The 24,739-nt window shown below is 49.0% G+C and overlaps 1 protein-coding gene across 1 annotated transcript in view; it reads right to left on the reverse strand.

Moving 5' to 3' along the window:
* Positions 1 to 17,791, reverse strand: part of GAS2L1 (growth arrest specific 2 like 1) — a 47,138-nt gene extending 29,347 nt beyond the window's left edge. The window contains exons 1-2 of the mRNA XM_083417621.1: positions 16,537 to 17,791; positions 7,612 to 8,286 (exon numbers count right to left, since the gene is read on the reverse strand). Coding sequence (XP_083273747.1) covers positions 7,612 to 8,262 — 651 coding nt within the window. The 5' untranslated portion in view covers positions 8,263 to 8,286; positions 16,537 to 17,791. The remainder of the gene's footprint in view (positions 1 to 7,611; positions 8,287 to 16,536) is intronic.
* Between the last annotated feature and the right edge of the window lie 6,948 nt (positions 17,792 to 24,739).

The following is a 24,739-nucleotide window of genomic DNA, read 5'->3' on the forward strand; positions in this document are numbered from 1 at the left end:
CTGTAACCTGAAGCGTATGCAACCTGAGGTACCACTGTATCTTGTTCTCACAGAGGGGGGGGGGCACCAATAAGCAGGACCCAGGGACGAGAGCCCTCTCCTGCAGCAATAGATATTCGAAAGCATTGCTGCCTCCAACTGTGGAGGCAGAGCGCAGCCATCATGGCATCGTCATGTTGGTGGCAACCGATGCCTCCTGTGGCAGAGAGTTCCGTAGTTTAACAGTCCCGAATCTTCCAACGTTCAGCTTCATTGGATGTGGATCGGTTCCAATGACAGGAGAGGGGGAGAAAATTGCTTTCCCTTCTCCACTTTCTCCATGCCATGCATGATTTTACAAAGTTCTATCTTGTTGCCTCTTACTCGCCTTTTCTCTTAAGCTAAAAAGTACCATACGGTGCCACCTTTCCTTGTGAGGGAGTTGCTCCACCCCCTTGATCCTTTGGGCTGCTTTTTCTGAATCTTTTCCACCTCTACAATATCCGTTTTGAGGCGAGGCAACCAGAACTGTGGGACGCGGGTGGCGCTGTGGGTAAAAGCCTCAGCGCCTAGGGCTTGCCGATCGAAAGGTCGGCGGTTCGAATCCCCGCGGCGGGGTGCGCTCCCGTTGCTCGGTCCCAGCGCCTGCTAACCTAGCAGTTTGAAAGCACCCCCGGGGGCAAGTAGATAAATAGGGACCGCTTACTAGCGTAAGGTAAACGGCGTTCCGTGTGCGGCTCTGGCTCGCCAGATGCAGCTTGTTACGCTGGCCACGTGACCCGGAAGTGTCTCCGGACAGCGCTGGCCCTCGGCCTCTTGAGTGAGATGGGTGCACAACCCTAGAGTCTGTCAAGACTGGCCCGTACGGGCTGGGGTACCTTTACCTTTACCCAGAACTGTACACAGGTTTTCGGTGGGGAGGGGTTATAGCAATGGACAAGCTTCTGGGCACAGAATTGGTCCCTGTCGAAAATCCGGGGCGGAAGGAGATGTTTTGGGGAGTCCAGCTCCTATCAGCCCAAGCCAGCATGGCTATTGGATAAGGATGATGTTGTTCCATAAATTATGGAGGGCTGCCTTGGAAATACCATATTTTTTGCTCTATAAGACCCACTTTTTCCCTCCTAAAAAGTAAGGGGAAATGTGTGTGCGTCTTATGGAGTGAATGCAGGCTGTGCAGCTATCCCAGAAGCCTGAACAGCAAGAGGGATCGCTGCTTTCGCTGCGCAGCGATCCCTCTTTCTGTTCTGGCTTCTGAGATTCAGAATATATATATTTTTTCTTGTTTTCCTCCTCCAAAAACTAGGTGCGTCTTGTGGTCTGGTGCGTCTTATAGAGCGAAAAATACGGTAAACCCTCCTCAGCCAGGGGAGCCCTCCACAGAAACCAGATTTGAGGGACTCTGAGAGAAGGGCCTTCTGTCATCTACTGACAAGCCCTCGTAGGCATCCTGACTTTTCTGAACTCTCTCGTTCATTCAAAGAGCACTGCCTCGATACAGCATCCTCTGTGCTCCTTTGAGACCCAGAGTCATAATATTTGTCCACCTCAGAAATAACCCAGCAGCAAAATGAATGGCGCTGTTATTCCCAAGGTTATGTGCCAAACTATTAGCGAGGTGTTTTCCTGCGTCAGTGTTTCGGGAGGGTGTTTATTAAAAAGCCAAAGTGTCAACAGTAACAAAACAAAGCTTCACTGTTAAGGCACGTAATATTTTACGCTTTCAAAGCAGAAACTGTCCTTAAGATCCAAAGTCAACAAAGCAGGATAAACTCACTAAACCATTTTTAAAATGTTTTTGGTCAATTAATTGTACACTGCAGTGTTTAGAACGCGGCCAGTTTTCAAAGTGGTGAGGACGATAGTTCTCACCTTCCAGGGCTGGCAAGTCCCTTTAATGCTCCCGGCTCAAGAAACATTAAGAGGTCTCAGAGTTAACAGCAAGAGAGTGAATCAGAGCAATTCACCTGACAGCAACCCGCCAATCGTTTCTATAGGAGGCTATCGAATGTGCTTCACTGCACAGAGACTCGTACTCTGATGGATTGTTTCAGCAGGTGAAAAGCCAATTTAACATGGAAGTGCAGCGGTCCACAGATACTGGCTTGCCTGAGCAGCCAGACATTTTTGTGGTCCTTGCTAACCCTTCTCCAGGTCCTCTGCACTTATATCATAGGATTTGTGGAAGCGGGGGTCCCTGCAGCTACGCAGATCCCACAAATCTCTTGTGGGGAGTTTCTACCCGTTTCAGATCTCAGCATAACACAGAGATCTTCTCACTCCTCACCGAATCTGTCGAGCATATCTGTGAGCCTGGGAGAAAAAACTCACGTCACGCTGAACTTTGGAGTGGAAGCCAGTTATTTTCATGCACCAAAGCTCAGCGTGCCATAAGATCTCTTCGCCCAGGTTTTCTGCAGTTTACAACAGCCCAGGGAAGGGGATCTCTGTGTTTCCAAGGATTCTGCTGAGCAGATCTGCAGAGGCTCAGAGAGGCATATTTTGCAGGATGGGCAAAGAGCAAAATTGGTCTCCAACTGTCATTCCATTAGGCCACAGGAGCTGGGACTGCAGAACCTCTAGGCCCGGCATGACCAAACTTGGCTCTCCAGCTGTCTTGGGACTACAACTCCCATCATCCCTAGCCAACAGGACCAGTGGTCAGGGATGATGGGAATTGTAGTCCCAAAACAGCTGGAGGGCCAAGTTTGGCCATGCCTGCTCTAGTCTTTCACTCCCCCCAGGAATTTTTCCTCACTGGGGGCCACATTCCCTTCTGGGAAGCCTTCCAGGGGCCACCTGCCAGTGGTGGGTGTGGCCAGAGACAAAGGTAGGTGGAGCAATGGATGTGGGCTAGATTATCTTGTTCACAAGCTCACACACCCCTCTGTGTCTCTCCAGCCAGGCAAACAAGAGACAAGATGGATTTTTGAGGGCACTTTCCAGGCAGGTAAAGACACACCTGGGGAATGAAGCAGGGTCAGGAAAAGGTGTGGCCTGGGGAGAATTTCAGGGGCCAGATAGACAGGACTGTTTCACTCCTGGCCTGAGGTTGCCCACATCTCCTTTAAGGAAAAAATATATATGTTTGTGTACTTACATATAGTTTTGCAATATATCTATTCAAAATTTTCAGTATTTTTATATACTGTCATATTTTTGGAATGTTGAATTTTTAAAATTATCTGCAAGATGTGTGTGTGCACACATGTGTATGCGTGTATTTACCGCTCTATAAGAGCGTGTATTTTTCGCTCTATAAGACGCACCAGACCACAAGACACACCTAGTTTTTGGAGGAAGAAAACAAGAAAAAAAATATTCTGAATTCCTGAAGCCAGAACAACAAGAGGGATTGCTGCGCAGCGAAAGCAGCAATCCCTCTTGCTGTTCTGGCTTCTGGGATAGCTGCGCAGCCTGCATTCACTCCATAAGGCGCACATACATTTCCCCTTACTTTTTAGGAGGGAAAAAGTGAGTCTTATAGAGCAAAAAATACGATGCTTGAATTTTTTTGACAACTGTATTGATGAACTCATAAACTATACAGTTGTACCTTGGTTTTCGAACAGCTTAGTTTCCGAACGTTTTGGCTCCTGAACGCTGCAAACCTGGAAGTGACTGTTCTGGTTTGTGAACTATTTTTGGAAGTCAAACGTCTGACGGGGCTTCCGCAGCTTCCAATTGAGTGAAGGAAGCTCCTGCAGCCAATCAGAAGTCGTGCTTTGGTTTTCAAATGTTTTGGAAGTCAAACGGACTTCTGGAACGGATTCCGTTTGACTTCCAGGGTACGACTGTATTTGTAAATAAACAGTATAATAAAGAGAGGCGGGAGTCTCCTGCGGGATGGTCTTTCCACATATATGTCCACTAAACCTCTTCAATCTGCGGAACTAGTACTGTGCCAAGTGCCAAGCAATACCTGTTCCACACAGGTAGGAAATTGTTCTTTTAATGCGGCAGCACTTTGGAACTCCTTGCCGACTGAAATCTGGCAGGCATGTTCACTGTACATTATTTTATTTTTTTGTGCCCACTCAAAACGTTTAGGCAAGCCTATTCAAGGCACATCAACGTTGACATGCTTTAATCTCTTTTTACTAATAATTTTATCTTAAACTGTTTTTATTGATACTTTTAATATTTCCTGCAAACTGCCTAGAAGTTTTCCCCAAACCAAACAGTGCAGAAATATTATAAAATAAATTCTATGTCTCTTAAAATAAATAAATAAAAATTCCCTGCATTGCGGAGAGATGGACCAGATGATTTCCTTATGGTCCTTTCCGGCTTTACAGTTATGCGATTCCATAAAAATGTTGAATGCCTAATGTGGAGAGAGGAGGTGGGAAAAGCTTAGCTTTTCTTGAAAATGGGTTTCAGATCCTTAGTGGGGATTTCCCGGCACCACAGCTCTTGTCTGACACTCTAACCACTAGACCACATCGACTCGATTACGATGCCAACCGTTGGCGGGAAAGATGGTTGGGGGAAAATCTGCAGATCTGATAAAGGCACTCTGAAGATGAGTTGTGTGCAAAGGGAGACCAAAGCAAATGAATAAACAAGTGTTCTGTTTAGGGAAACGGCATGCAAAGGAGAATCCCGGATTGACAGCTGCCAAATATTTTTAAAAGGAGGGTTGAAACAACAAGAGGAATTTTCCCATATCCACTGAAGCAAACCGCAAATAGCCTGCAGATCTAAATCACACAACAGCCCGAAGCCTAAGCTTGCCAAGCAGGGCAGCTTGGTTAATCCTCAGTTGGGCATTTCAGTTCAAAGAGGACAGCAATGCTAAGCCCAAACACAGCAAACAGCCGTGCGCTGTCTTCCCTTCATTGGCTCACTTCATAAACACCTTCAGCCTGATCAGCTGTCAATTAATCGAACCATTTCTTGCTGTCCCTCAAAGGTTGGCATCGTCCTAACTAGAGAGACAATGGAGTGTGCCTTCAGGGGTGAAGTCAAACCGCTGTGGTGGAGACCAAAGTCACATTCCCTGGGGCACAAGCCTGGGCAGCGTGTATGGAGGTCCTGGGCTGCCCAGACGACAAGACCCACCTCTCAGCCTCGCTGATGTGTTCCAGCTTGGCAGCAAGGCATCCTCCAATCGTCTTAGGGACTCCACTCTGGATTTGTGCAAGGTTTACTCCTTAGGCTTAGCCTTTTCTTCTCCTGAAGATGTCCCACAAGGCAGGGGAGATTTAAGACCAGAGTTTTCCTTCTCCTAAATGGGCTCCCTTCCCAAGTTGATGAGCCCTATCTGCCCCTCACTTCTCTCTACAGCATGCGCAGAGACTGCCTTCTTGACCATTGGACCCAGAATTGGTCTCGTCCGGAAATCCCTAACTCACCAAGGGTTTGAGACCCATTGGCAAACCTCACTTGGTTTAGCCGCAGTTACAGGTAGGTAGCCGTGTTGGTCTGCTGTAGTCGAAACAAAATTAATTCCTTCCAGTAGCACCTTAGAGACCAACTAAGTTTGTTATTGGTATGAGCTTTCGTGTGCATGCACACTTCTTCAGTAGTATCTGAAGAAGTGTGCGTGCACATGAAAGCTCACACCAATAACAAACTTAGTTGGTCTCTAAGGTGCTACTGAAGGGACGCGGGTGGCGCTGTGGTCTAAAGCACAGAGCCTAGGCTTGCCGATTGGAAGGTCAGTGGTTTGAATCCCTGCAATGGGGTGAGCTCCCATTGTTCGGTCCCAGCTCCTGCCCACCTAGCAGTTCAAAAGCACATCAAAGTGCAAGTAGATAAATAGGTACCACTCCAGCGGGAAGGTAAACGGCGTTTCTGTGCGCTGCTCTGGTTCGCCAAAAGCGGTTTAGTCATATATCACCTATAGAGCGAGATGAGCGCCACAACCCCACTCGTCCGCGACTGGACCTAATGGTTGGGGTACCTTTACCTTTAAGTGCTACTGGAATGAATTTTTTTTATTATGGTTTAGCAGGCCAGTCAAACCCCTTTCCTAGGGTGTGGCAGCTGCTGGAAGCTGACAGTTTCTAGGAGTCGCAGAGAGCTGTCCACAGCAGAGAGCTGTGGACAAAGTACCCCGGAAGGAGCACAATGTGTCCCCCACCAGAGGTACTACCCCTCCCCTAACATCCCAGACACCCCCCTCAAACGTAGACTGAGAATACAAAGGGCTGTGCATACATAGGAAGCTGCCTTATAATGAGTCAGACAATTTGTGTATTCTGGTCAGGGCTGCCTACACTGACTGGCAGCAGCTCTCCAGGGTTTTGGGCAAGGAGTCTCTCCCAGCTCTACCTAGAGATGCCACCAGCAATTGTAGGATTTCTTCTATGCAAAGCAGATGCTTTGCCACTGAACCATTGGTCCATCTAGCTCAGTATTGTCTGCACTGACTGGCAGCAGCTTACCTGGGTTTCTGACAGGGGACATTCCTTGTCCTTCCTGGTAGTTCTGGGGAATGAACCTCAGTCCTTCTGTGTGCAAAGCAAACACACTAATCACTGAGCTTCGACTTTGCAGAACACAGAGAGGATGCAAGATGCAGCTCCAGCCTCAGAATTCCGCTGAATGAAAAAGCTCAGCTTTCCTTTCAAAGCAAACCAACAAGATTCTAGACCTCATGGCTGCAAAAATGTGCTTGAAAGCAGGCACCTGCCAATGAAGCAGTAACTGAAGGAGCTGCAGAATGAGACTGATCCTGATCATGAAGTGTCGTAGCTTCTGTGCCTTTGCCCTTCACTATGACTATCAAAGCAGAATTCAGCAAAACAATGCCATGCAAATATGTAACGTACCCAGGTTGCAGAATTCCATTCTACCTAGCGCAGAATTTAGACTGAAACCTCCACTTAAGCACACCATCCTGAAACCCAGTGGACAGAGCAGCTTTCCCCAACCTGGTGCCCTCCAGATGTTTTAGACCATAGCTCCCATGAGCCCCAGCTGGCATGACTAGTGATGACTGGTGATGGAAGCTGACAGTGCAAAACATATGGAGGGCACCAAGTTGGAGGAGGAAACTTCTGGCTCAGTGTTAGAAAACCCAGATGCATAAGCTAGGTGCCAAATGACATATTAATTCTCAGTTATACTCGCCACAACGGAATGTCTTTTCACCTTCCAGTGCAACAGTTCTATGATCTCAACTACATTGCTTGGCTGTACAAGAAGTCACTTGCAGAAAGGAGAAGCACACACAATGGAAATGGACATGGCATTAACGAGGGACTAAGGCAGAGGTTCTTAAACGGTGGTTGCCAACCTTGGCGCCCAGAAATCTCAACACAGTCGCAACTGGACCTGCACCAATAGCAAAAATTGCCTGGGGAATTTTGAACGCTATGCTGGCTCAGTTCTGTTACTGCTGTAATGCTGGAAATTTCTTAACCAGGTTGGATGCTGTTCATTTATTAACTTGGATTTTTCCCCCAGAAGAGAGTTATATCTGTGTTGTGGCTGTTTGTTACCCGCTGGGATAGAAATATTTTAAAATAACGACATAAACAAACATTTTCATGACTCAATAAATATGCTGGCGCAATTGCTAGTCAGCCCTCCGGAATTACAGCCAGGAGAAGGGTTCAGTGTGTAAAAGGAGACACATTTTAAATAAATAAAGAGGATGCCATCAGGACAGAAGAGACTCACCAGCTCATCCAGGTTCTTGAGGTCACACAAAGTTATCCTCTGGCTTCTGCTCGGGTAAACAGGAGACTTGGGCCCCAGGACTTCGCTCGCCTCCTCCGTCTCCAGCTCGCCATAGGCCACCTGGTCTCTCATCTCCTCCTCGATCTCCTCCTCCATTTGGATGAGCATGGGAGCCAGCATCCCAAATTTGGAGCCCTTCCTGGCCACCTCCAGGAGACACAGGACAAAGTTCTTCTCGTTCTTCTTCAGCACCAAGTCGTTGGTCTCAAACATCACGACATCCTGGATGCCCAGCTCTTGGCGGCACCACTGGATGAAGTTGGAGATGTTGTCCCTGGCGATGAAGGAGCCCGGCATGACGTTCTTGGCCTGGAAGACCACCTCCTTCTGCGGGATCCTCATGCGAGACGCCGCCTCCGGGTGCAGCTGCTGGAACTCCAGCGCAATGCGGTTGACGTTGTTGGCGTGCTGGCAGAGGTCGTAGCCGGTTTCCAGGACATCCATGAAGTTCTCCACTTGGACGTCGAGATCATAGAGGGTGTTGAGCCACTCGGCCAGGTCCTCCTTCATGGCGTAGAGATACTCCTCGCTGGAGCGGAAGGGGCGGATGCTCTTGGAAGCCGCTGATTGGATGTTGCTCTGGTCAGCCATCTTGCATATTCCCACAGCTCATCACTGGCAGGGGAGAAAATCAGGAGATACCACAATTTACAACACACACAGAGAGAGAAACTGACCCTGGACAGCAGGGGCAGGGCCTTAAATCACCCACTTTACATTTCTGAGCACAATTCAAAGTGTTGGTGCTGACCTTTAAAGCCCAGTATACCTCCATCTCCACCCCCATCGTTCAGCCCAGACACTGAGGTCCGGCACCGAGGGCCTTCTGGCGGTTTCCTCACTGTGAGAAGTGAAGTTACAGAGAACCAGGCAGAGGGCCTTCTCGGTGGTGGCACCCGCCCTGTGGAACACCCTCCAATAAGATGTCAAGGAAATAAACAACTATCGGACTTTTTAGAGGACATCTGAAGGCAGCCCTGCTTAGGGAAGATTTTAATGTTTGATGTTTTATCATGTTTTTAATATTCTATTGGCAGCTGCCCAGAGTGGCTGGGGAAACCCAGCCAGATGGGTGGGGTATAAATAAATTATTATTATTATTATTATTATTATTATTATTATTATTATTATTATTCCCAGTGGTTGTTTTTTCTGGGGGGGGGACGCAGGGGTATGCATACCCCTAAACATTTTGTGAATCTAAGTTTGGCCTCATTGAGGGGCAATATTTCAATATGAGTAGGAAAATGAGAGTTCCCCTAAACGTTTTTTTAGGGGGGAAAAGCACTGATTATTCTCAGCCACTGATACTCAGAGGCACATTGTCTCTGACAGTGGTGATAGAACATAGCATAGGAACAGTGTTAGAAACTCAGATATATAAGCTAGGTGCCAAATGGCACCTTAAACCTAGCTTGCAGTCGCCACAATGGACTGTCAATTCAATAGGGGGTTGGACTAAATGACCCTCAGGGATCCCTTTCAACACTACAACTCTATGATCTCAGCTACGTTGCTTGACGGTAGCTTGCTCTTACAGCAATTCACTTTGGACCGTCAAGAAGGAGAAACGCACACAGCGGAAATCGAAATGGTATTAATGATGGACTAAGGCAGAGGGACGCGGGTGGTGCTGTGGGTTAAACCACTGAGCCTAGGGCTTTCCGATCAGAAGGTTGGCAGTTCGAATCCCGTTGCTCGGTCCCAGCTCCTGGCGTTTCCATGCGCTGCTCTGGTTTGCCAGAAGGGGCTTAGTCATGCTGGCCACATGACCCGGAAGCTATACGCCGGCTCCCTCGGCCAGTAAAGCAAGCTGAGCACCGCAACCCCAGAGTCAGCCACGACTGGACCTAATCGTCAGGGGTCCCTTTACCTTTACCTCTGGTTAAGAACTTAATTCATTCCAGAGGTCCGTTCTTAACCTGAAACTGTTCTTAACCCGAGGTACCACTTTAGCTAATGGGGCCTCCAGCTGCCGCCGCACCACGATTTCTGTTCTCATCCTGTGGTAAAGTTCTTAACCCGAGGTACTATTTCTGGGTTAGTGGAGTCTGTAACCCAAGGTACTACTGTAAATCTCAGCGTAGTTGCAATTGGACCTGCGCCAGTAGCAAAACACACCTGGGGAATTTCTAACACTGCATAGGGACATCAGAACAGTCCTGCTGGATCAAGTCATTGGCCCATCTAGTCCAGCACCCTGATCTCATACTGGCCAAATAGATACCTCTTCTGGGAAGTCCACAAGCAGGACCTGAGCATAACAGCCCTCTCCCCACCTTAGATTTCCAGCAACTGGCATTCAGAGGCACGCTGCAAAACTAAACACACACACACAGTAGCCTTATCCTACACAGATTAGCGTAAGCCTTTAAAGCCGCCCAAATTGGTGGCGCAGCTTTTCAAAATTATTGTTATTAAATCCGTACGCCGCCCTTCGTCCATAAGATGTCAGGGCGGTTCACAACATAAAATTACAATATATTTTTTAAACAAACAAAATAAAAATAAGGACAAAAACAAACCAATAATCCCCCCCCCCCAACAACACATTTCAAAGGGCATCAGATGTTCCATCGGCCCAAGGCCTGGCTGAAGAGGAACCTTTCCATCTGGTGCCTAAAGCTGTGCAGTGGTACCTCGGTTTAAGAACTTAATTCGTTCTGGAGGTCCGTTCTTAACCTGAAACTGTTCTCAACCTGAAGTACCACTTTAGCTAATGGGGCCTCCCACTGTCGCCATGCTGCCAGAGCACAATTTCTGTTCTCATCCTGAAGCCAAGTTCTTAACCCGAGGTACTAGCTCCCGGTTAGCGGAGTCTGTAACCTGAATCCTCTGTAACCTGAATCATCTGTAACCCGAGGTACCACTGTATAATGAAGGCACCAGTTGAACCTTCCTGGGGAGAGCATTCCACAAATGGGGAGCCACTGCAGAGCTTCAAGTATTGTGGTCTGCAATCTGGTTGAAAACCTCTCAGCTGAGTTGTTGTGGGGGTGGGTTAGTCTGCACAAATAGGAGTTGGGGGGTCAGGGAGGTTTCCATGGAGGCCCTGGAGGGGGTGTTGCTGGTTCAGGTGCCAACCAACCAACCGGGCACTGAGCCACCTCCTCGCTCAGTGCTTTTCAGGTGCCTAAACAAACTTCTTTCTGGCTCAAGTCCCTCTCTGGTAAGGATGACTCATCCCACGTATTCAGGGGCAAAGTTCCCATTCAGAGCCTGTGAACTTCAGGGAGGGACAGGGAAGAAGGGAATCTCTTTGTACTCAACTCCTCTCTCTCTCTCTCTCTCTCTCTCTCTCTCTCTCTTATTATTCACAGTGGCCTAATCCTGTGGGGGGTGGGGAGTCACAGGACAGAACCTGACCCACCCATTTAGTGGGCTTCAGTTTGAGAAGCAGCCCAAGAATTTAGTTTTCTGCCGTTAACGGCAGCTCAGGGCGGCTCAGCCCTGCTATTGGTAAGAACAAAAGCATGGGTGCATCAGAGTACAGAGGTACCTCGGGTTACGTATGCTTCAGGTTACATACGCTTCAGGTTACAGACTCCACTAACCCAGAAATAGTGCTTAAGGTTAAGAACTTTGCTTCAGGATAAGAACAGAAATCGTGCTCCAGCGGCGCGGCAGCAGCAGGAGGCCCCATTTGCTAAAGTGGTGCTTCAGGTTAAGAACAGTTTCAGGTTAAGTACGGACCTCCGGAACAAATCACCGTATTTTTCGCTCTATAAGACGCACCAGACCACAAGACGCACCTAATTTTTGGAGGAGGAAAATAAGGGGGGGGAAATTCTGAATCTCAGAAGCCAGAACAGCAAGAGGGATCGCTGCTCAGTGAAAGCAGAGATCCCTCTTGCTGTTCTGGCTTCTGGGATAGCTGTGCAGCCTGCATTCACTCCATAAGACACACACACATTTCCCCTTACTTTTTAGGAGGGAAAAAGTGAGTCTTATAGAGCAAAAAATACGGTAAGTACTTAACCCGAGGTACCACTGTATATGCAAAGTGCCCTTCCACAAACAGCTCCCAGGCACTTGGCAGAGGGAGGGTACCGTTGGCAGGTGTGCTTGAAATTTAAAGAGGCTGCAGTTGGCAAAGAGGGATGTCTAGTTGCCATTGGGGGGGGGCAAGACTGTGGGTCTAAAGGACTGGCTGTGATTGATTCTCAGTTAAACATCTGGCTAGTTCAGATGACAACCTTGAGCTGGGTTAAGAGCTTTGAGAACTTAAAGAAGAAAAGTCACTTGATCCAGGGACAGTCCACATATATATACTGGCCTATCCTGACCTCTTTTTCTTAATGGTGAGTGTTCCTGCTCAGGCAGCTCAGAGAAAGCAATTTGGTTGCAGAAATTCATTCTGACCGAAGAGATAAAATATAACTGGTCGAATTCTACAGAATGGGGTATTAGTGTGTGAAAACAGTCCAGATCCAAAGATCCCCAGATGGGGAAGATATCAGATGCCATCCTGGCTCCCAGGTATCTTCACTTGGTTGCAAGTGGTTAAAAGCCAGGTGATTTAGCTGTGATTCCTGAAATGCAGAGGGACGCGGGTGGCGCTGTGGGTTAATCCACAGAGCCTAGGGCTTGCCGATCAGAAGGTCGGCGGTTCAAATCCCCGTGATGGGGTGAGCTCCTGTTGTTTGGACCCAGCTCCTGCCAACCTAGCAGTTCGAAAGCACACAGTGCAAGTAGATAAATAGGTACCGCTCTGGCGGGAAGGTAAACAGCGTTTCCATGTGCTGCTCTGGTTCGCCAGAAGCGGCTTAGTCATGCTGGCCACATGACCCAGAAGCTGTCTGCGGACAAACGTCGGCTCCCTTGGCCAATAAAGCGAGATGAGCGCCGCAACCCCAGAGTCGGTCACGACTGGACCTAATGGTCAGGGGTCCCTTTACCTTTACCTTTATCTGAATTGCAGAGGGTTGGAATAGATGACCCTTCAAACACTCCAATTCATAGCTGTCAACTTTTCCCTTTCCTTGCGAGGAATCCTATTCGGAATAAGGGAATTTCCCTTTAAAAAAGGGAAAAGTTGACACTCATGCTCCAATTCTATGATTCTACTATCTATCCCCAAGTTTACATCCAGTCCCAACTCGTTCATCGGTGGTTTCCCTCCAAGGGATGCGGCTGGGATGCCTTCAACTTGGAAAGGCAGCCATGCAGCTGTTGTCAACCTGGTGGCTTCCAGATATGGCTGGACTACAACTCCCATCAGTCCCAGCCAGCCAGCTGCTGGGAGGTGTAGTCCGACAAATTCTGCAAGGTGCCAAGTTGAAAAGGCCGCTGCTGGGGAGCTCGCAATGCAGAATGAAAGGCACTGTTTTGGCATTGTGAAACGGTGTGGCACAGTGGTTAGAGCACTGGGCTAGGGGGACCTGGAAGACCCAGGTTCAAATCCCCACTTGGCCACGTGAAGCTCAGCGAGGGTGACCTTGAGCCAGTCACCACCTCTCAAGCTAACCCACACTGCAGGGTTTTTGTGAAGATGAAATGGGGAGAAGTTTGTGTGCCACCTTGAGCTCCTTAAAGAGAAAGTGGGATTAAAACGCAATCAATCAATCATGTTATTATTTATACCTTGGATAGCGAATCAGGTTCAACAGCACACAGGGATCTGGGTTCAGATCACCACCTGAACCCCATGACCTCTCTCTCAACCAATCGTTGAGAGGATAAAATGGGGAGAAGCCTCTGAGGTCCTTGGGGAAAAGAACAAAGGCCCCACCTGCGATATAACATTTAAAGCAATGTCATATCCCTTTAAACAGCCATGGCTTCCCCTCCCCCAAAGTATCCTGGGAAGTGTAGTTCCTCGAGGGTGCTGAGAGTCAAGAGAGACCCACTCTCAGAGCTACAATTCCCAGAGTTCTATGGGAAGGATTCCCAGCATTCTTTGGGGGAAGCCGTGACTATTTAAAGTCATATGATACTGAGATGTACAGAGAGCAGGTGGGGCCAAACTTACAACGGAAATAAGGCTGTAAGAAGTAGCTGCTGGAATAGCTCAAGGTCCACTTGGCCCAGCCTCCTGCTTCCGACAGTGGTTAGCCGGATGCCTCTGGGAGCCCAGATCTTCCCTGCAATAAAGCTGGCATGCAGATAAAAAGTTCACTGGGGTTGAAAGTCTTAACTGCAGTAGCTGAAAGTGATCAATAGACTTGCCCTCCATCAATTTGCCCAATCCCTTTCTCGAGCTCCCTGTGCTACTGGCCACGACCACATCCCGTGGCACGGACTTCTGCGTGTTAGATTTATTACTGTATTTAAAGTAAAGGTAAAGGGACCCCTGACCATTAGGTCCAGTCGTGACCGACTCTTTGGTTGCGGCGCTCATCTTGCTTTATTGGCCAAGGGAGCCGGCGTACAGCTTCCGGGTCATGTGGCCAGCATGACGAAGCCGCTTCTGGCAAACCAGAGCAGCGCACGGAAACGCCGTTTACCTTCCCACCAGAGCGGCACCCATTTATCTACTTGCACTTTGACGTGCTTTCGAACTGCTAGGTTGGCAGGAGCAGGGACCGAGCAATGGGAGCTCACCCCATTGCGGGGATTCGAACTGCTGATGGTTGGCAAGCCCTAGGCTCTGTGATTTAACCCACAGCGCCACCCACATCCCTTCATTACCATATTTACTCAAATTTAATGACCACCTTTGGGGGGGGGGAGAAATTTAAATTGTACATTAGGTTCAATGGCACATTTACATTCTCAGAAGTGGCACCCACCCTGTGGAATGCCCTCCCAGCAGATGTCAAAGAGAAAAACAACTACAAGACTTTTAAAAGACATCTGAAGGCAGCCCTGTTTAGGGAAGCTTTTAATGTTTAATAGAGTATTGTATTTTAATATTATGTTGGACGCTGCCCAGCATGGCTGGGGAAACCCAGCCAGTTAGACGGGTATAAATAATAAATTATTATTATTATTATTATTATTATTATTAGCCAGCAAATACTTTTTTTTTCAAGGTTCTGAAAATCGATGTGTGCATTAAGATTTGACGTTAGACTCGTGTAAATACGGTATCTATCAGTGATGTCACCTAAAGGGGAACCCAGATATTGGCTCTGAAGGTAAAGAAGACAAGGACAGGGCTAGAGCATCTGTCTTGCGTGGTTCATTCTCCAGCTTCTCCAGGTGGGGCTTGGGAATGCCTCTTGCCTGAAAGCCTGGACAGTTGCTGCCAATCATTGTAGACAATACTGAGCTAGATAGACCAAAGGACTGACTTGGCATCATTATTTATTACCCTTATCTTACAAGGATCTCAGTGTGGTGAACATGGTTTTCCTCCTCCCCATTTCATTCTTACAACAACCCTGTGAGGTAGGTTAGGCTAAGAGATGGTGTGACTGGTCCAAGGTCAACCAGTGAGCTTCATGGCTGAGTGGGGGATTCGAACCCTGGTCTTCCAGGTCCTAGTTCGACACTCTAACCATTACATCACACCGGCGTAATAAACATCACTGTGTCCCTAATTACCTTTACAGCCCTCTAAAACAGTCAGGTGGTAACAGACCTATATGCTGAAAACTTGGACTACTCCAATTATAAAAGCAGAAGTCAGACTGAGATCAAAACAGGTGTGTTTCATTTCCCACAACCATTTTTTTCTCTGCTGCAGATTGGAACTTAAGAGGAGGAGGAGCACAGATAGATAAACTGGGGGGATAGGGCACTTTCACCCTAAACACCAGAGCCACGTTCTAACTCCTTTTGAATGAAACTGGTTAGAACGTTAAAGGCTGCCTTGTACAAAGTCAGACAGCTGGCCCATCCAGTTCAGTATTGTCTGTACCCCCTCAAAACAAGATAAATGCTAGTCCTTATTATTAAGATACTAGTCCTCATGATTGTAAAAGTGGGGCTGAATTAAACAGGAAGCTGCCAGTCAGGCCACTGATCCACATAGCTCAGTATTATCTACACTGACTGACAGCAGCTCTCCTGGGTTTCTGGTATCGAACCTCTCCCAGCCCTACCGAGAGATGCCATTGGGGATTAAACCAGGGACCTTCCGGCTGCAAGGCAGATAGATGCTCTAACCACTGAGCTACCCATCTCTTGCTCCTATCACGACTTAATTGAGTGGGTGGGCAGGTGCAATGACCCTGCGGCACCTGAGAGACACAATGACAGTATTAAGTTCTCAAACCTGTCATATGAGAAGGAAAGACAATACCACTCGGGGAAGAGTCTGAGGTGGAACCTGAGGACTCATGATAAGGTGAGAACAAATGAGATACAATTGGGGGTGGGAGGAATTTTGTGAGTGTGTGTGTGATCACACTCACACAGCTTAGCCATTTGGGTTGAGACACACAATTTCATATTTCATTCATCAAGTGCTGGATGAGCCACCACAGACAAACCTTGAATACCCATCTCCTCAACCCCACACGCCACGCTTCTGGGGGTTCACACGTGCAAGCTTATCAATCGAGCATCCACGGAAGGCTTGAGCACGTGAATGGGACACCATCCCAGCCAAACTTCTACACCCATCCCACCCACGCGACGCTTTCCAGCGGAACCTGTTCACGGGTTCGGGGGCTTCCACACGGATCACGACGGCTCAGCGCAGGGCAACCGAATGCGCCGAGCCCTCGAGAAAAAAAAGCCACCGTGTTCGAGGCAGAAAGAAGAAAGTGTGACCGGCGAGGGTGACCGCCGCCGCCCCACCCCCATCCTGTTCACACATGCAAGTCATCACTTGATGCGGCAGCCTTCCACCGCGCGGCCCGCACGTCTGAACCAGGGCCAGCCATCCTAATCCGTGCAGATGCCGCCCGCGCGTTCAACAGCTAGCCCCCCCACCCCACCCCCGCAAAGAAACCATATCCTATCATATAAACTCACCCGGATCACCATGACGGACCGGAGTCTTGCTTCTCTCCCCGGATCTGGGCGGGATGGGGAAGACACTCCCCGCGCGGATACACAAACCCAACGTGGACTTTTTTTCCTCCCCGGGGCGGGAGAGAGAAGGAAGGGCGTCGTTCACCCCTCCCCGTCCTTCAAACACCAGCCACGCGTCATCGCACCCGGGTTCTCTCGTTTCCCTTTCCCACGTGCGCCTTTCCCTCGCCGGGAACTTTTTTCCCCGTTTTTGCGCGCGCGGCCAAGGGCGCACGGAGAGAATTCAAAGACCCCCTCGCGGGGCGAAGAGAAGAGAAGGAAGCAGCAGCCTCGGCGACCTGTCTCCAGAGGGAAGGGACAACCAATCGAGGCTTGGTTGGGATGGGGGTGGGGGTCGTCGTCTCGCTTTGGCCGGCCCCCCCTCGAGGAAGCGGGAACGTCTCCAAGGCGCAGCGCGCCGTCGGTGGAGGGAAAAGAGCCGCGCAGCAGCAGCAGCAGCAAAGCCGGGAGGAGGAGGTGGAGGCGCCGCCTGCCGCAGGATCCGATCCGAGCCTGCTAATCGCTTGCTGGGAATTAAGCGGCTCAAAGAGGCAAAGGAAGAGGTGGAGCCGCTGGCCCGGCCGGGAGGAAGCTGGAGAGAGGAGCGCGCCTGGGCGCGGCGAGGTTGGGTAGGTGCGCCCTGGCTGGCTACCCGCCTCCGGGGCTCAGTGCCTCCATGACCCCTCCAGCGGTGATCGGAGAGATTGGGGGGTCTGGAGCAGCCCCGGCTGGCCTGCTCCTGCTTCTCCGCCGCCTCCTTCCCGTTGCCGGCGCCTTGATCTCATCCGGATCAGGGACGAAACACGCCCATCCTTCGCTACTGCTGCTCCTCGTCGGGTCACTGCTTCATTTCTCCAGGGAGAGAGAGAGAGAGGAGAGGAGAGGTGCCGGGGATTGCCAAGCGCGCGTGACGCAAAGGGCCTGCCCACGCGCAGGCTGAGCTCCGCGTGGCGGGGGCAGAGGGAGGCGCTCTGCACATGCTTAGGAGGCGCTCCCTCTTTCCTAAGGACCCGGCTACTGGATCAAGGCCACAATGGACCATCTAGAGTGGCCAAGCAGATGCGTCAATGAGAAGCACTCAAAGCAGGACCGGGGCACAAGAGCGCTCTCCCCTCCTGCTGTTTCCAGGGGGTAGAAGCGTCGCTGCCTAGAGGGCTTCCGAGATACCCTGGGGTGAAGTCCGGCTTCACCTTCTTGGGAGTCCCTCTCTTACGTTCTTGGGGGGGGGTTTGGGGGGGAGCAAGGGGGAAGAATAAGGATTTCCTCCTTATTCTTCCTCCTCTATAGTAAGAGAAATTGGGGCCCAAGGCTACTGGGGAAATGGTGGGTCTCTAACCATAGAGCTCAGGTGTGTAGGAGCAGGTTGGCTCTGCCCATAGGGAGGAAAAGCACTCTGTGCAAGCTCAGAAGCCCTAGCTGAGAGCTGAAGGGATGGTATCCTGGTTTGGATCTGCAGTCGGGGAGGTTGCTTTAAATTGCCGGGGGTTTTCTGTTTTCCCAACATTGCGCTTTGAATTTCTAGAACAGAAGATTCACGAAGGGGGAAAGGTTGAGGAAAGAGCACTCTGCACATGCCCAGTGGTTATGGCATTACCATCATTTCTTTTAAATACAGTCGGGCATTGGAGTTCTTATCTGATCTTTACGCTTTTCCTTGTTTTGTTTTACTGGGTAAGTCACTCTGAAGCCACCAACTTAGATGGCTTTGAAAGAGGATTAGGCAGATTGATGGGCAGGAAGGCTATCAATGGCGGTATCCAGGGGCTGTGCTCTGCCTCCACAGTCAGAGTCAGTAATCCTTCTGAGCTGGAAACTGCAGGAGGAGAGAGGACTCTTGCACTTGCAGGTTTCCCACAGGCATCTGTCGGACCACTGTGAGGACAGGACACTGGACTAGATAGGCCATTGGCAAAGCTACCTTGAATACAAAAATGCAACTGATAAATCATCTTCATTGATGCAGCCAACTCCTGGTTTAAATAAGAGGATTGCAGCTCCCGTGAAATTTCTGCTTTTATGGCTTAAATCAGCCTTGCCAACCTGGTGCCCTCCAAATGCTTCAGAGACATGCTCCCATCACCTCCCAGCTGTGCTGGAGGCCCCCAGAAATGAGGGATCCTGATTTAAGTGTGCTCCACTGCAGCAACCTAGCATTGCAGATCGTCCTCCCAGCTGAGGCCTGGTTCAATGGCGCAAGCCTGCAGGGCTCTGTGCCGGGTTCTCTGTTCCTCTTTGAATCAGGAAGGGGGCGGAGGGGTCTTGTGCTTCCCAATTGCTATGGGAACTCCCTGGGTTTTTTCCCCTCGCGCTCTGAGAAACACACAGGCGGAAGAAAGAGAAACAAGGGTTGCTAAGCGGGGTGGGGGTGGCGGGGATAAGAAAAACATACATCCTCTTTTATTTTCTGCTTGGAATTTGGAAAAGACCCAAATAGGCCTCGAAAGCCACTGCGCCGGGTGTTAAAGAGACAGCAACCTTTTATTTCGCTGCCAACGGCCTGGTTGACATGTGTAAAGGGTGCCCTGCATTCTTCTTGGAGGGGATGCCTGTAGCTCCGTGGTTTGAGCATCTGTTTTGCATGCAGAAGGTCACAGGTTCAATCCTCGGAGCCTCTTGGGAGGTCTGGGAAAGACTCAGGCATCCTGCCGAAATCAGTCCCATGTTCCAAATCCTGAGGACTAAAGTCTTCCTTTATTTTTAAGGGAAGGGTCCTAGCTTGATGGTAGAACATCTGCTCTGTGTGCAGAAGGGCACAGTTTCAATTCCCAGCATCTCTAGGCGCAGCTGGGGGAGAAGGACCAAAAAAAAAACCCCAATCCAAGCAAGCAATACAGAGGCAGGTGGACCAAGGGTCTGAGTCATTATATTGAAGCTTCCTATGCTTCTGCTCCCCTTCATGGATTACTGCCTTGCCGTGGCGAAGGGGCTTGAATAACTCAGAGAAGCTATGAACTATGCCAAGCAGGGCACCCAAGATGGACAGGTCATAGTGGAGAGTTTTGACCAAACGTGATCCACCTGGAGGAGGAACCGGCAAGCCACTCCAGTATCCCTGCCAAGAAAACTCCATGGACAAAGACAACGGGCATATAAAAGTTATGACGCTGGAAGATGGCATCGGAAGGCGTCCAACATGCTACTGAGGAAGAGCGGAGGACAAGTGCAAGCAGATTCAGAGCTGATGAAGCGGCTGGGCCAAAGCCGAAAGGACGCCCAGTTGCGGATATGCCTGGAAGCAAAAGGAAAGTCCAATGCTGTAAAGAAAAATATTGCATAGGAACCTGGAATGTAAGAACCATGAACCTGGGTAAGTTGGATGCGGTCAAAAATGAGACGGCAAGAATAAATATTGACATCCTGGGCATCAGTGAACTAAAATGGACGGGAATGGGCGAATTCAGTTTGGATGACCATCACATCTACTACTGTGGGCAAGAATCCTGTAAAAGAAATGGAGTGGCCCTCACAGTCAACAAAAGAGTGTCGAGAGCTGTACTGGGATGCAATCTCAAAACAACAGAATGTTTCTACTGAATCAGCCCATATTCTGAACCCCGAGGACTAGAATCTTACTTTAAGGATCATAGCTCAGTGGTGGAACATATGCTTGGCATGCAGAAGGTGCCAGGTTCAATCCCATGTAGGTCTGAGAAGCTCTTGCTTGAAACCCTGGAGAGCCTCTGCCAATGAGTGCAGGCAGTGCTGAGCTAGGTGGACCAATGGGCGGACTCAGTGTCCGGAAGCCTCCTCTGCTCCTATTTATTTATTTCTAATAAAAGTATTTATAGATCACCCTTTCAGAAAACAGCAGGGTGGCAGGAGAACATTAAAAAAAAAATCATTAAGAGCAGTACAGAACAATCATTAGAATGACTGGCTGTTCAAGGAGGTTTTTAAATGCAGAGAGGCCTGTCGGAATAAAGAAAACCTCTTTCTTTTCTTTTTCGGTTGGGTTTCTGTATCATCTTCCTGGCAGGCAAATGTTTGTTTGTTTTTTTACTTTGATTTTTCAGATAGGTTTGGGGTTTTTTTGTTTTTTTAAAAAATAACTTTTTATTCAAAATTAAAACAAAACATATTATCCAGAAATATATCATCCTTATTCCCCCCCCCCCATTTTTCCTCCATCCCCCTCCCTCCCCCCACAGAACCACCCACCCACCCACCCTGACTTCCCTCAGTTCCGGTCTTCGATTTCTCTAAAAATGCTGTTTTCTGCATGTTACACAGTTGTATAGATCCTCAAACTATTTGGCTGATTATTATCAATAAAAGGTTTGTGAATGTTTATTCAAAACCAGCGAGTCCAGTTTGCTTTGTTGTGTCTTCAAATGCTTTGTAAAGGGTTCCCATTCATCTTTAAAGTCACAGTTATCCTCCTTTTAATATTGTCGTTGGAATGTTTGCGGTTGCTGATAGCTTCCATTTGATCATTGTTATCATGGATTGCTTTGAAGTCATTTCCACACCAGGGAAAGTAATTTAAAGGCCCCCAATTTCCACCCCTTTTATTTTGCTTGACCTGTCCCGTATTTTGCCCAACCAAAGGTGGCAACTCTACCTGAAGCACCTCTGCTGGAAGAGTCTTCCACAGCATGGAACTGGTGTGTCGGATTCCTGGATGAGGCCTGCTGAGCCTCTCTTAACATGGGGGAGGCCAACTAACAGTGCTTCTGCAGAGGATCTCAGTGATGGAGCTGAGACATGAGGTCTCAGGTGGTCCTTAAGGTATCCTGAACCCAAGTTGTTCAGGGCCTTGCGTAGCAACACAACATCCTTGAATCTGGCAGGGTAAGAGATGAGCAACATGTGGCCTTTTCGCTGCTCATTAAAAGCTGATTTAGGTTAGGGGAAGTCCATAGTTGCTCAAGCAACACACTCACAGGACCCAAGAATGTCACACACAATGCCAGGGGCCTCGCTCACCTGCCAACATGAACTGTGCCACCACAATCTCTGCCAAAGATGCCCTTCTGGATTTCTCACACGGGCAAAGAAGCCCGTCTCTATGCTAAAGAATAAATACTGCCATCATAATGCCGTTGTACAAATTTATGGCGCGGCCACATTTCACCTGCAGATCTCACAACATTAAAATGCAATGTAAAGTTACAAGATATATGAACAAAAAAAGCACAAACCAATAACCCTCCTCCAGAGGGTAGAGTTGGAAAAGATTCAGACAGGGGCAACCCAAACAATCAAGGCAATGGAGAGACTCCTCTGAGAAAAGGTTCCAGCGTTTAGGATTTTTTAGTTTGGAGAAAAGTTTAATAACAATAATAACAACAACAACAACAACAATAATTTATACCCTGCCCATCTGGCTGGGTTTCCCCAACCACTCTGGACAGCAACCAACAATATTAAAAAGCCAACAAAACAATCATTTAAAAACTTCCCTGAACAGCCTTAAGTTGTCTTCTAAAATCAGATACAGTGGTACCTCGAGTTAAGTACTTAATTCGTTCCGGAGGTCCGTTCTTAACCTGAAGCACCACTTTAGCTAATGGGGCCTCCCACTGCTGCCGCGCGATTTCTGTTCTCATCCTGAAGCAAAGTTCTTAACCTGAGGTACTATTTCTGGGTTAGCGGAGTCTGTAACCTGAAGCGTATGTAACCTGAAGCGTATGTAACCCGAGGTACCACTGTAGTTGTTTATTTCCTTGACATCTGAACAGGAGGGTGTTCCACAGGGCGGATGCCACCACTGAGAAGACCCTCTGCTGGTTCCCTGTAACTTCACCTCTGGCAGTGAGGGAACTGCCAGAAGGCCCTGGGAGCTGGACCTCCGTGTCCGGGCTGAACTATGGGGGTGGAGACGCTCCTTCAGGTATACTGGGCCGCGGCTGTGCCACATTTGTACCAGCTGCTGCTAAGTACACAGGCCCAGGATCACAAGGTGTGTTGGTTACTGAAGGTCGGAGAGGGGTGGTGGTGTCAATTCAACACACTTGCCATCTGTGGTAAAGAGAAGGTTCAAATAAAGGACACCCCCCAGCTAGGTGGAGAGAGGACCTTGCCCTTTCGGGTTATTGATCAGACAGGAGAGATTAAGGGTATGGCCCGGGGCAGTGGGCATGAGCTGGCTTTCTCTGGAAAGGAAACAAGGCAGCGACGCCTCCCTATTAGCACCCAGAGTCACAGAATTGTAGAGTTGGAAGGAACCATGAGGGTCATCTAGTCCAGCCCCCCTGCAATGCAGGAATCCTTTGCCCAATGTGGGGCTCAAACCCACAGCCCTGAGTTGAAGAGTCTCATGCTCTACTGACTCAGCTATCCCAGCTTTCTGTTGTTGTAATAATAATAATGGGACGTGGGTGGCGCTGTGGGTTAAACCACAGAGCCTAGGACTTGCCGATCAGAAGGTCGGCGGTTTGAATCCCCGCAACGGAGTGAGCTGCCATTGCTCGGTCCCAGCTCCTTCCAACCTAGCAGTTTGAAAGCACAAAGTGCAAGTAGATAAATAGGTACCGCTCTGGTGGGAAGGTAAATGGCGTTTCCATGCGCTGCTCTGGTTCACCAGAAGCATCTTAGTCATGCTGGCCACATGACCTGGAAGCTGTACGCCGGCTCCCTCGGCCAATAAAGCGAGATGAGCGCCACAACCCCCAGAGTCAGTCACAACTGGACCTAATGGTCAGGGGTCCCTTTACCTTTACCTAATAATAATAATAATAACAATAACAATAATAAACACTAAAATACAATAACCGATTAAACATTAAAAGCTTCCCTAAACAGGGCTGCCTTCAGATGTCTTCTAAAAATGGTGCAGTTATTTTATCCCCTTGACATCTGAGGACATTCTACAGGGAGGGTGCCACCACTGAGAAGGCCCTCTGCCTGGTTCCCTGTAACTTGGCTTCTCACAGCGAGGGAACTGCCAGAAGGCCCTCGATGCTGGACCTCAGTGTCTGGGCAGAATGTTGTAAGAATAAAAGAGCCCTCCTGGATCCAGCCAATGGCCCATCTAGTCCAGCGTCCTGTTCTCATGGTGGTTAACCAGATGCCTGTGGGGAAACCTGCAAGCAAGACCCCTAAGCACAATAACCCTCTCCCCTCCTGTAGCTTCCAGCAACTGGTATTCAGAAGCATTACTGCCTCTGACTTTGGAGGCAGAGCACAGCCATCTTGGCTGGTAGCACCCATTGATAGCCTTCCCCTCCATGAATGTGTCAAGCCCACTTTGGGCCAAGTTACTGGCCATCCCTGCCTCCTGTGGCAGTGAGTTCCGCAGTTCTCGCTCCTCTGAATCTTCCCACATTCAGCTTCCTTGGATGCTCCCGTGTTATGAGAGGGAGGAAAGCATTCCTCTGTCCACTTCTTGCATGTCGCGCCTCAGTTTGTAAGCTACTATCATGTCTCCTCTCTTAGCAAAACCATATAACACCACACTGAAAGACCTACGTTGGCTCCCAGTACGTTTCCGAGCACAATCCAAAATGTTGTTGCTGACCTTGAAAGCCCTAAATGGCCTCAGCCTAATATACCTGAAGGAGCATCTCCACCCTCCGTCATTCAGCCCACACACTGAGGTCCAGCTCTGAGGGCCTTCTGGTAGTTCCCTCAGGCAAGTTCTTAATGCCTGATGTTTCAGAATTTTTTATGTGCTGTAAGCCGCCTGGAGTGGCTGGGGAAACCCAGCCAGATGGGCAGAATATAAATAATAAGTTGTTGTTGTTGTTGTTGTTGTTGTTGTTGTTGTTGTGAACCTCGATCAGCCCTCACTTACCTGTCTTCCTGCTTACACCCAGTCCAGGAGGTGATAGTGGCTGTCAGTTTCTTCCTGCTCCTTTGTCTTATTTTGTCCTTTGTAGAATTTAACAGGTAAGAGGAGGACGGGGACAATACTATCTATCTATCTATCATCTATCTATCTATCTATCTATCTATCTATCTATCTATCTATCTATCTATCATCTATCTATCTATTTATTTATTTATTACTTACTTACTTACTTACTTAGTAAAGGTAAAGGTACCCCTGCCCGTACGGGCCAGTCTTGACAGACTCTAGGGTTGTGCGCCCATCTCACTCAAGAGGCCGGGGGCCAGCGCTGTCCGGAGACACTTCCGGGTCACGTGGCCAGCGTGACATCGCTGCTCTGGCGAGCCAGAGCCGCACACGGAAACGCCGTTTACCTTCCCGCTAGTAAGCGGT

The sequence above is a fragment of the Podarcis tiliguerta genome (assembly GCF_965153285.1).
Source record: "Podarcis tiliguerta genome assembly, chromosome: 16".
Classification (NCBI taxonomy): domain Eukaryota; kingdom Metazoa; phylum Chordata; class Lepidosauria; order Squamata; family Lacertidae; genus Podarcis; species Podarcis tiliguerta.